The 12,641-nt window shown below is 40.8% G+C and overlaps 1 protein-coding gene across 1 annotated transcript in view; it reads right to left on the minus strand.

The window, feature by feature from the left end:
- The window catches only part of CUBN (cubilin), a 260,122-nt gene that overhangs the window by 71,482 nt on the left and 175,999 nt on the right, over positions 1 to 12,641 (minus strand). Inside the window, exons 44-49 of the mRNA XM_055543913.1 lie at positions 12,424 to 12,598; positions 10,623 to 10,801; positions 9,267 to 9,476; positions 8,241 to 8,381; positions 6,742 to 6,923; positions 287 to 458 (exon numbers count right to left, since the gene is read on the minus strand). Coding sequence (XP_055399888.1) covers positions 287 to 458; positions 6,742 to 6,923; positions 8,241 to 8,381; positions 9,267 to 9,476; positions 10,623 to 10,801; positions 12,424 to 12,598 — 1,059 coding nt within the window. The remainder of the gene's footprint in view (positions 1 to 286; positions 459 to 6,741; positions 6,924 to 8,240; positions 8,382 to 9,266; positions 9,477 to 10,622; positions 10,802 to 12,423; positions 12,599 to 12,641) is intronic.

Consider the following 12,641-nt stretch of genomic DNA (forward strand, 5'->3'; position numbering starts at 1 on the left):
GTGACGCTGCATGGGACTCAGCTGGAAGCTCTTCTAGCAGCATTTTTTTTTTAACTTTTCTAATTCGCAATAGCAGTTTTCTTTCCAAAACGAGAAGCTTTTGTCTTTTGTTTTTGGGCTTATTGGTTGGGTTTTCTATCTGGTTATGTCTGTCTTTCATGGAAGATTCTAGGTGTAACCCTGATCTCTGAGGGGGACACGGACGACTCCGCTGCTGTTGGCAGCAGCTGCAGGGCACTTGCCATGTAGACTGTAACACAGGTGTATTCGTAGCAGCTGCTATTACCTGCATCTTCACTGGACGTGTAGGAGGCAATGAAGCCGCCGTATGGCCTGGACCCGTCCGTGAAATAAACGACCTTCATTGTATTTCCTGAAGATTTGATCTCATTGCTGCCATTCACGTTCCTGCACAGTTTCTCCAGCTGGGGTGAGTTACTTCTAATGCCATTAAATACCTGTTGAGAAAAAATAGTTTAACCTTTAGACATAGCCCATCTTACTGAGTATTTCCTAGGAGTTTATGTTCCCAGCCTAGACATGCTTCCTTCTAAGGCAACTCTGAGCTAAAATGAATTATTTCACAATATGGGCCCTTGACCCAGGGTCACAAGCCACCGCATCACCCGCAGCGCATTTTGTGCCCTCAGGGTCATCGCACAAAAATGGAAGCGTTGCAGTCATGCCCTCCTGCCGCATAGTGACAAACAAAAAACTGCTGTGCTCTTTGCAACTGGAATCTGTGCTCAAAATGTAAAGCAGCTATGCTAACATGCTCACGTCTTAGTTCACAGAGTTCACTGGGGAGCAGTTTTTCTTAGCAATGCATCAGGACCTTTGACATCGGCAAAGAGGGTTTAAAGGTTAGTCTCTGATGAACTGAAGTATAGAAGAACTCAAATATTTTTAAATGCCTTGAAAAGTGATTTTAAAAAGCCAATCTCAATATAATAGTTCTTTCCTAATTACTTATGCATTCAAAGCGTCAACTTTCTTGCAAGTTTGAACTTTTAAAAATGGATTTGAATATTGTGGACTCCAAAATATTAAACAATTCCAGTTATGCACATGGTTATGATAATTGGCAAAATATTCTTCCACTTCTGTCCAAAACCAAGTGGATATCTAGGATAGCTCAAGAAAGATCTAGAAATAACTAAACAGTAAATGAAAGAGTGAGTGACAGTTCTGCTTTTAAAAAGGATTGGAGTGGCTTATAATTAGGAATAATGAGGCTGAATATGACATTAAGAGCTATGGAAGTGGATACAGTATTCCATACAAAAGCTGTATGCTTTTCTGTCTACTGTAATTGATCATCAAATGTAGCTCTTTGGGGGCTTCTGGTTTAAAGTATCTTCCAGCTTGTAGGAATGGACCCAACATTTCTTATCATTTATTGAGCACAAACAACATGCCAGACTCTACTAATAACCCCTTGGATTGCCTTATCGAATTAGCAAACTAACCTCTCGGACATACTATATTACCCCTGTTTTCCAGGTTAAGACACCAGAATTCAGAAAGATAATGCCACTTGCCGCAGTTTAAAGACCCAGTAATAATAAAACTGGGATTCAAATTATGCCTCTGATTCAGAACCACGAAACAATGCATAGGAAACAGGAGAGAGGTATTTCAATAATTCTAAAAACAGGAATGGGCAACACATTGCCAGAATCAAAAGGTATTATTTGCAACTACAAGGATAATATGTGCAAAACTATGATTAATGGCCTTTGTCTCTTCCCCAGCATCTGCCCTGAGTGTAAAATCACAGTGACTAAGAATTGTGAGGCATCATTTATCATGCAAACCCCTGCTTTTAGGAGGAACAAGACGGCTGTTTCCACATTCCTCCTCTACTCCTCTTTGAACTGAGAAACTAAAACTCTTGGAAAACAGTGGGGTATGAAGTAGGTATGTGAAATTCAGGACATAAAATGCGCTAAAAACAGGAATACAATGGGGTATTCAGCTCATTATTCTGCAAATGGGATGGTGTGGCTTTCCCACTTCTCCATCCAGGCACAGCGTGAGACACGCAGCTGGTCTGGAGGAATGGTATGCTTAGGTCACTGCATGAGGTATCGGTCTGGAAGTGGCTTGCTCAAAGCCACCCTTGAGCAACCTGTAGATCTCAGGAAGAGTCCCTACCTCCTTCCTTCCTTCCTTCCTTGCTTCCTTTCTTTCTTTCAGTCAAGTTCTCAAGCAAATAAAGGATAAATAGAAGACAAGCCACATCCTGTTGTTTGGAGCAGAATGAAGAGGAAACAACACAAGCATGGAACTCATAAAAAATGTATTTCAAAGAAAGGAATGTGGACATTGTATTAAAGATTCAGAAATTTATTCTGAAAGTGATTCTTTGATGCTTAACCTCAGGGGTGAGGGGGTGGAGAAGACCTGTAATATGACATTTATGGTTTCCCCCGATTTAACGGTCAGAAACCCCCTTGGTCACCCCCTTCCCACCCCCCCAGAACCCCCCCGCACCCCCCGGCCACGAAGCCCAGAGGCTGATGGCTCCAATCACACACAGAGAGCTTCCCATTGCCTTTTAGCACTTAATACTTAAATAGGAATGAAGAGTCAAGGGTCAGTAGACATTTAGGCAAACATCCAATGTAAAGTCAGAGACCAATATAATAGGAAAGAGGGACTTGAAGGAGACTGACTCCCAAAAAAGCAATAAAAAGTTCAAAATTATGATTAATATATTTGACATACATAATACAGTCAAAAGAACAAGGACAGAATAAAGACAATTACAGATATACATGTACTCAAAAACTTTGTCACCCATGCCTATGTCCTTAGACAGCCACAAGAGCATGTGCCTTACCTCAAAGAGGACATTAACCAGGAACGGGAAATGCTCATTATCATAAAGCCAGGTATCTTGTCCAGGAGATGGATGAAGAAACTTGCAAATATGAAGATGAAAGGAAATGTGGGCATGGCAGTAGGAATCAGACTTGCAGCTGATGGCAAAGGCTCAAGGAAGATATTTCTAAGGAAAATGAATGGAACCGATAGAAGTGTTTTATCATATAAGGTGGGGATATACACCTGCAGTGTGGAACGTGTGGAAGAATTAGTGACTAAAAAGCCTTTGACTCTGTGGATCACAACAAACTGTGGAAAATTCTTAAAGAGATGGGAATACCAGATCATGACCTGCCTCCTGACAAATCTGTATGCAGGTCAAAAGCAACAGTTAGAACTAGACATGGAACAACAGACTGGTTCCAAATCTGGAAAGGAGTATGTCAAGGCTGTATAGTGCCACCCTGCTTATTTAACATATCCAGAGTACATCATGCGAAATGCCGGGCTGATGAAGCACAAGCTGGAACCAAGATTGCCAGGAGAAATATCAATAACCTCAGATATGCAGATGACACCACCCTTATGGCAGAAAGTGAAGAAGAACTAAAGAGCCTCTTGATGAAAGTGAAAGAGGAGAGTGAAAAAGTTGGCTTAAAGCTCAACATTCAGAAAATGAAGATCACGGCATCTGGTCCCATCACTTCATGAGAAATAGATGGGGAAACAGTGGAAACAGTGGCAGACTTTATTTTCTTTGGCTCCAAAATCACTGCAGATGGTGACTGCAGCCATGAATTAAAAGACACTTGCTCCCTGTAAGAAAAGCTATGACCAACCTAGACAGCATATTAAAAAGCAGAGACATTACTTTGCCAACAAAGGTCTGTCTAGTCAAAGCTCTGGCTTTTCCAGTAGTCATGAATGCATGTGAGGGTTGGACTATAAACTAAGCTAAGTGCCGAAGAACTGATATTTTTGAACTGTGGTGTTGGAGAAGACTCTTGAGAGTCCATTGGACTGCAAGGATATAAAATCAGTCCATCCTAAAGGAAATGAGTCCTGAATATTCATTGGAAGGACTGATGCTGAAGCTGAAACTCCAATACTTTGGCCACTTGATGCGAAGAACCGACTCATTGGAAAAAACCCTAATGCTGGGAAAGATTGAAGGCGGGAGAAGGGGACGACAGAGGATGAGGTGGTTGGATGGCATCACTGACTTGATAGACATGAGTTTGAGTAGGCTCCGGGAGTTGGTGATGGACAGGGAGGCCTGGCGTGCTGCAGTCCATGGGGTCACAAAGAGTCGGACACAACTGAGCAACTGAACCGAACTGAACATAGAAAACAACACACACATAGAAAACAACACACACACAAAAGCATGAAAGTGTAAAACAGGACACAATTATTACTTGGAAAATCAAAAGCAAATGCTACCAAAGCACAATACTTCATTTAAGTGGGAGTGATGTTTTCATAGTCATATTAATGTAAACCCTGAGTAACAATTTAAACAAAATCGGTGACAGGAGTATTTGGGAAGGTAGTTGGGGCAGTAACTGAATTGCGAGTACCCCCATGTACATTTGTGGTGATCCTGGGGTGGTTTTTGAAGACAGTTAAATCCTCATCTTCCACAGTTGGATGTGGATAATGTCTAAGACAAAAAAAAAAAAAAAAAAAAAAGAAGTAGCAGCAGCATAGGAATATTATTTTGAAATAATAACATAAATATCAAAAGATGTAGCTGAAAGAGTAGAAAAGGGTGCCTTTGGCATTTATTATTCAGAGATGGGGAAATGACAAGCAGGACATGATTCAGAATTTGTGGTTGATGCTGTACATTTTCTTTTATTATTTGAGCTTTGAAACTATGACTTTTCTTATTATCTTTCCTGTAGGGCATGTGAATACTCTGCTGGTAAGATTTCTAATGATTATGTTTCAATATGATCTCAAAGGAAAAAAGACTTTTAGAATAAACCTCAAAATTTTAGTAATGGTTGTGTGGGATTCCAAGTATTTTTATGCTTTTTTATTTTCTCAGCTCTACAAAAATGATTCAGTAGCATTCATCGTATTTATATTGAGAAAAAATTGATGAAAATTAGTATAGAAATGAATTTCTGTCACCTAAGTACATAAGAAAATGCTTCAAAATATGGTATAGTGGGAGTGGTTAAATTTTTTTCTACTTCATTCTTGTTTCTGTATTATTCCTTCAAAAAGAGGAAAAATGTTCCTTCAAAAATAAGCAAGCTTGGTCCAAAATTTCCTGGCTTTCAAATAAGAGAAAACACGCTGGGCTCCATAATTCTCAATATTTGACAGAAGACAACATTTTGGTCCTTCAGATATTAGATCTAAGAAGCAAAATCTGAAGTTTGAATATGATTATTTTAGGGCGATACAAACAGAGTAACATACAGCGATGTTCCATACTATCCAGCAGGAGACAATGAAATGAAAACAAAGGTGGCTCATTTTTAAAAAGGAACGTGACAGTCCTTTAACTATTGATTGATTCAGCAATTGCTGTGTTTGTTATGAGTGAGGCACTGGGGATTCATCAGGGAACGAAGCTAAGCGCACGTCCCTGTGAGCGGCACTTACATTCTAGTCTGGGCAGCAGACAATATACAAACAAATAAATACGTGGACTGTGAGCTGTTGTGAAGTGCTGTGAAACCAGTAATGCAAGAAAAGGGCCAGGCCAGAGTGGGGTGGGGTCTATTTAATGAAGGTACTTAGGGAAGGCTTCTCAGATCTAGTCATCTGAGCAGACCCCTGAATGGACTAAGGGCGTGAACAAGCGAGAAGGAGCATTCCAGGCAGAGGCAACAGTACATGGGAAGCGGTTACACGGACATGGTAGCCCAAATCAAGGAACAGAAGGGAGGCCAGGGTGGCTGGAGAGGAGGGGAATTTGAAATAAGAACATGGATAAAATAAGGAAGGGGCAGCAGATAACGTACAGCCAGTTGGGCCATTGTGAAGACTATGGATTTCCCTCCAAGTGAGATAAAAGGTCATTAGACGATTTTCAAGGAAAGCAACATGGCCTGATTTAGGTTTAAACTCATCACACAGGCTGCTGTGTTGAGATGCAGAGAGACAAGGGTGAAAGTAGAGAGACCAAGTGGAAGTTATTGAAATAAATCTGAATGAGTAGTGACGGTGGTGGTTGTGGATGTAAGGAGAAGTAGTTAGTTTCTGGATTTCTTATAAAGATACAGCGAACAAGACTTGCTTATGGATGCAGTATAAGGTGAGAGAGAAAGGACTTCAGAATAGACATCAAGGCTTTGGACTTGAGCAACCACAAGTCTGGAACAGTTATTTAGTGAGATAACAAAGACTGGAGAAAGGGAAAGTTGGGTGGAGAAATACACTAATATTCATCTATAGTTAATATAGTATACATACATATATGTGTCATTTCACAGTTCACACTCAGGGACTTCATTTGCTTTCTTAATCTCAAAGCTGGGCTTGGCAACCTCAGGACATCTGCCAGCAAATAATAATTAGGCAGGACCACCCATCTGCTTAAAACTTTTGGCAGTGGCTTGTTCTGTCACTCTAGTCCCAGTTAGTTATTTGCTACCCAAAGGCTTAACTTTTCTGTTTACGCAGGTTTTCCATATGTAATGATCATTTGCTTTAAAATTTATCCTGCCCATGACCCTGACATAGGCTGAGATAACTGTCTCCTAAAACAGCTTTTACAAATATTTTGGCCAACATTTATTGTGACTTTGTTTTATCTAAAACACTTAGAATTTGTGTGAGATACAGTTGCACGCAGGGGAATATTCCTGACCTAGTTTTCTGACTGTGATTTACGGGGTCAATAAGCTCCTTAAACAATGGACTATAACATCCCTGGCTGCAGGGGACACTTACTGTCACATGCTCACTGCTGCACAATGGATGGGCTTCCAGCCTCAGGCTGTCAAAGGTGAGGGTGACCCTCCTCCCTTCCTGCACGGTGATTCTCCACTCACACATCCAGCCATGAGGGTTAGGGCTCCAGTAGTTGGGAGAAGTGAATGTTCCAGAGGGGCCCTGGAGATCCCCACCACACGCTGAAGGGAAAACAAAACAAAAACAAGAAAACTTCCAATCTGATCCCATAAAGAATGTTCTCAAAAATAAAGCATTTTTTTAAATTGCCCCACTGGACAAAATTATTGCTCTTATTTATTACTGTAAGTATGCGAGGGCTGTTTCTGATATTTAATACTTAATCTCTGCTTCCATGGATCATAGGGCTTCCCTGGTGGCTCAGCTGGTAAAGAACCCGCCTGCAATGTGGGAGACCTGTGTTCGATCCCTGGGTCGGGAAGATCCCCTGGAGAAGGGAATGGCAACCTACTCCAGTATTCTTGCCTGGAGAATTCCATGGACAGAGGAGCCTGGTGGGCTACAGTCCATGGGGTCACAGAGAGTTGGACATGACTGAGCGACTAACACTTTCAACTTTCTTTCATAGATTATATTGATAGTTCACTGGCAGCCGTTTGTCATCACGACTAAAGAACTATGAGAGACCAGTAAGCATAGTAACCATCAGAGTCTGAAAGCAGAAGGCAAAATGATCATCCATCTTTTTCATGACAAGGTTTTTATTTCACCTGAGCTTGTCGGGGAGTTTGGAACACAAATTGAAATGACTGGAGCAATAAAGGACTTGCCTTCTTAAGATGAGATGTGGTGAAGGCCCTTGCCTCCTCACACCCTCTCAGCATTAGATCCTTTGTAGCACTGATTGCATTTGTGACTTTTCATTTATTGGTGTGACTATCTGATTACTGTCTACCTCCCGCTAGGCTACTGAAGTTCAAGGAGCCACGGGCCATGGTGTCTTGTCCAGCTTATTTAACACCAGTGCCTAAGTAGAGTGTTTATTCAGTATAGCAGCTCAGAAACATATTAATATGTATTATAGTAATACATATTATTGGATTGGGAAAAAAAAAATTCATTCATTTTTCCCATAATGGCTTACAGAAAAACACAAATGAACTTTTTGGCCAACCCATTATTTATATATATGTAACATATATGGAGAAGGCAATGGCACCCCACTCCAGTACTCTTGCCTGGAAAATCCCATGGACGGAGGAGCCTGGTGGGCTGCAATCCATGCGGTCGCTAAGAGTCAGACACGATTTCACTTTCACTTTTCACTTTCATGCATAGGAGAAGGAAATGGCAACCCACTCCAGTGTTCTTGCCTGGAGAATCCCAGGGACGAGGGAGCCTGATGGGCTGCCGTCTATGGGGTCGCACAGAGTCGGACACGACTGAAGCGACTTAGCAGCAGCAGCAGCAACATGATATATATGTGTATGTGTGTGTGTGTGTGTGTGTGTATTTTTTTAATGAATCAACAAACTTACATTCCAAGCTGGAATCAAACCGTAGTCTGAATCCTGAGGCAGAGAGAGAGCCGTCCGTGACAAACCTGACCAAAGCAACATTGCTGGAAGTGTCTATGCTGTTGGGAATGCTGCTTCCACAGTATCTGCCCAATAAGGTACCTGTGAGAGTGAAATAAGTATGAAGCATGTATAAGTCCAGGGGGTTGATTTCACTTAACCTCTACTTGAGATACTTGGCATTCCCGAAGAAAATAATAATAGATAAGACTCTGCCCAGGAAAAAATGGTGACCTCTGGCAAGAGAAGAAGGTCGAACAAGAATATAAATTGATACATTCAAATATATGAAGATGAGTGACAAAAACAGCAACCAGGTAGAACCAAGAGCATCAGCACAATGAGGAAGGTTGGCTCAGTTGGTTGTGAAATGGTCCAAGGAGACAGAGTGGGAAGCATCTGTCTCATATTATTTCCACAGTGTATCACCCTTTTTTAAAATTAAAAAAATAATGGTTTTGGCTATGCTGGGTCCTCATTATGGCACAGGCTTCTCTAGTTCCACTCCATAATGTGCAGGCTTAGTAGTTGTGCCATACAGGTTTAGTTGCTCCGTGGCATGTGGGATCTTAAATTCCTGACCAGGGATCAAACTCATGTCCTCTGCATTGCAAGGCAAATTCTTAAACACTGGACCACCAGGGAAGTCCCAGTATATTCTCCTTTCCTCTCCTTCCCTTACAGGATGCCCCTCAAATATCTAGCTGTGGCCCTGGAAGGTCCCCTGGAAGGGGGTGCCTTCCCACACAGTGCTCTCTTAGTGTGGTCCCAGGATAAGCTCTACAATGACCCCTGGGCTTTGGACACCACTGTTTCTTGGGTAAGAAATAAGGAAGAGAAATGCTCAACAGTCCACAGGTAACTGATCTGCACTTCTTCGTAAGAAACGAACTCTTGCCTTTCTTGGAAATGAGGGTATTTCAGAGGCTGAATGAGTAACAGGTGAAAACAGACACCTCCCAAAAGACAGCAGACATATTCACTGACCAGATGTATGGTTTTCCCAGATTTCCACAAAGTCTCGTTCACAGCCAGACGAATTCTGAAGGTTAAAGTCTTCAAAGCGGATGGTGAGATAGTGTCCCAAGGGTCCCCGGAGACGCCACTCACAGAATAAGTCGTCTGTGTATGGCTGTGTTGGGTATCCGTTGCTCTCGATGACACCGCTTTGCCCTGTCACTGCTCCCCCACACGGGGCTGCAGAAAAAGAGCAATATGCTCTTACGGTTTCTTTGAAATTTAACCAGCACATTAAAAAGCTTTTCGGTGCCAAGCGAATATAAACTGAAGTTTTAAAAATGGTGGAAATGTTTAGTTTGTGCTTCCCTTATTATACGAAATCTGCTATCGATGTACAGAGAAATGACACCACAAGTCCAATCTAATAATGGGAAAGGGAAGATGGAAAGACTGCTGAACGGCATATCCTGTGATGTCTCATGAATTCTCTCAGGACACTGTAAGAGCTACTAACTGCAAGCAGGTTTCTTTCCAAAACTAACTGATAGATTGATAAGAGCTGTCTAGCAGCCTGGGTTGGTGATTCTGTAGACTGAGTTCAAGCTCAACTAGAAATGATGCTGTGGTTGATTAGTTATGCCTGTGATTTCTAGTTTATCAGATAAATGTGCTACCGCAGTGATGGGTACCTCAGGGCCTTGAAAATGACTATCCTATTATTTCTTATCAGCTGGATGTGACAGACTGAATTATATACAATTTTCCTCAGGCTATAAAAGACGTATGGTATAGGTTAAATATTGTTACAACTAGGCTTTTCGAGTTTTGAGTGTATCAAATATGTTTGGTTTGTGTTCAGACCCCTTAGATACTAAATTCTATGTAACTGTGACCATCTTGTAGTGAATCTTCAGGATGCATGTTTATTATTTATTTTTTAAAGGAAAGAAATCAAAACACCGAGTGAATGACTTGCTGCTAGAGATTTAGGGGAAAAACATCTCGGATTACCCATTAATGTTGAGGTCAAAGTCATGGTTCTAAAAACTAGCCATCTGAATGCTAAACAGTTTTACTACCTAAAGTAACATTACACATATTTTATGACAAGAGGAAGAAACTAGAATTTAACTGAATATATAAAAATTAAGAGAAAAATAAAAATATTCAAGTATACAAAAAAGTGTTTTAAGATGGAAATTAAAGTAAAAATTAAAATTAATAAATGACTTTGTGGTTTTAAACATTCACATTCCTTACTTATATCATTAAAATAACTGTTAAAATTAGAATGACTTCTTTAAAAATGGCATGATTTTTAAAAAAAGTTTTAATGCAATCATTCTGTCACTACTTTCTTATTGAATAGAAAAATGTCATTACCTATAGAATACTTGGCTTTGAATCCCACGTGAGTAGGGCTGTTGTCAGAACGGAATCTCAAATACATCACTTCTCCTGAGGACAACTGACTGATGGGCAGAGATGTCCCACAAAACTTGGAAAGTATCGGTGCATTTGAATCAGCTCCATCTCGCAACTCAAGGTAATTGGACGTACAGCTAAAGCGGAAAGAAGATTCTGTTTAATTTGTAAAGTCAATGGCTTGACATATTTTGATAATAAAGACTTCACTTTCTCCAAGAGCATAATAAGATCATTATTTCTGTAGCACCAGATATACATCACAGCATAGACACTACAACAGAGTCTATATAAGTGGTGTGTCACTTCAGAATGCTGTCTAATATTTTTCTGAGACATAACACACTCCAGTTTGGAGCTCAAAAAGACAGGTTTTATATTTACCACACTGAAGAATATTTACTCACCTTCCACTTTCTGTTAGTCTTAGAAATGTATAAGTCATTCTCAAATCAACCCCTTGTTGTACATTTATTTGTTTAGTCACTCAGTCATGTTCAACTCTGCGACTCCATGGACTGTACCCTGCCAGGCTTCTCTGTCCACAGGGTTTCCCAGGCAAAAATACTAGAGTGGGTTGCCATTTCCTTCTCCAGGGGATCTTGCCAACCCAGGGATCGAACCTGCGTCTCTTGCATTGGCAGGCAGATTCTTTACCACTGAGCCAGCAGGGAAGCTCCAAAATCAACCCCGAGGCATTTCAGAACCCAAGTATTTTGTTTCACATGATGTTATGACACATTTCATGAGACAAAGATGAACTCTGTTGACAGCTCTGTAAATGGAGCGTATGGAGAATCTCAGCCAGAATTCTGTGTCCATAAAAGAGGACAGGTATTTAACCAATCTTTCTTGAGAAAGTCAACCAGACAATTAATGCTCAGTGAGGGGACAGTGGCATTATATCAGGAGTCCAGAACTGGTAAACAAAAGCTCTCGTACCTAAGCTTTGCACCACACACGCATGCATACAAGTGTATACATGCTTTTGTTAAACTAAGAGAAAAATACAGATCTTTTTTCAATCTCTTTGTGTTTAACATAGTAAGACATAAACTCTTTGGTTTGTAATCTTTAATGATTCTTATTAAACAGAGATTGGGAAATTGGACTGTCCTTATTTCCAGTCCTGTTTGTAACCCTGGTGACCCCTGGTGTCACAAATTTCCATTTGTTAAAGAGGCATTTTATCATTTATGACACCGAGTGTGAGGCTGGGCAAATAAATACTTGTCTACCAGAGACACTCTATTCTTCCTGTGGGAGGAAGAAGAGATGACATAAATCTCAGACAGCCATCCTCCGAGTCTCATGGAGGATGTGCATGGAGTCAGGCGGGATGGTATCTGTTTACATCATCTGCTCAGCTGATGGGAGGGTGACTGGCAGGCAAGGTTTTCAGCTTGAGGTGTTAACATTTCCCTTCCCCACCCCTAGATTTCCTTAGCAGTAAATGCTGCTGAGAAAAGCAGATGAACCAGAACCTACTGTATAGCACAGGGAACTATTTTCAATATCACGTAATAACCTATCATGAAAGAGAATGTAAAAAAAAATATATATATATATATATATATATATATATATAACTGAATCACTTTGCTATACATCTGAAACTAACACAATAGTGTAAATGAACTACATTTCCATAAAAACTTTTAGAAAAGACAAAAAAGCAGTAGGAAACTGTTCTCAAATGTGACAGCTAAAAATAAATACCAACTCCTGATAGCAGGAAAGTTAAACAGAGGTGACCTACTTGGGTGTTACTTCGATACTGAACTGGCCTTCAAACTGCAGTCGTATGAGTTTCCCGGGAGGAGCAGCTATAAGCCAAATGCAGTCAGCGTGCTGGGGATAATGGTCAGGGTGGTTCGGGGAGGTTACGTATCCAGTAGAATCAGCATTATGGATGTAAATATTGCCCCCACAGGCTGTCAGGAAATACAGGGAAATCAGTCTACAGTCTGGAGAAAG

Source organism: Bubalus kerabau, chromosome 13 (assembly GCF_029407905.1).
Source record: "Bubalus kerabau isolate K-KA32 ecotype Philippines breed swamp buffalo chromosome 13, PCC_UOA_SB_1v2, whole genome shotgun sequence".
In the NCBI taxonomy this organism is placed as follows: Eukaryota; Metazoa; Chordata; class Mammalia; order Artiodactyla; family Bovidae; genus Bubalus; species Bubalus kerabau.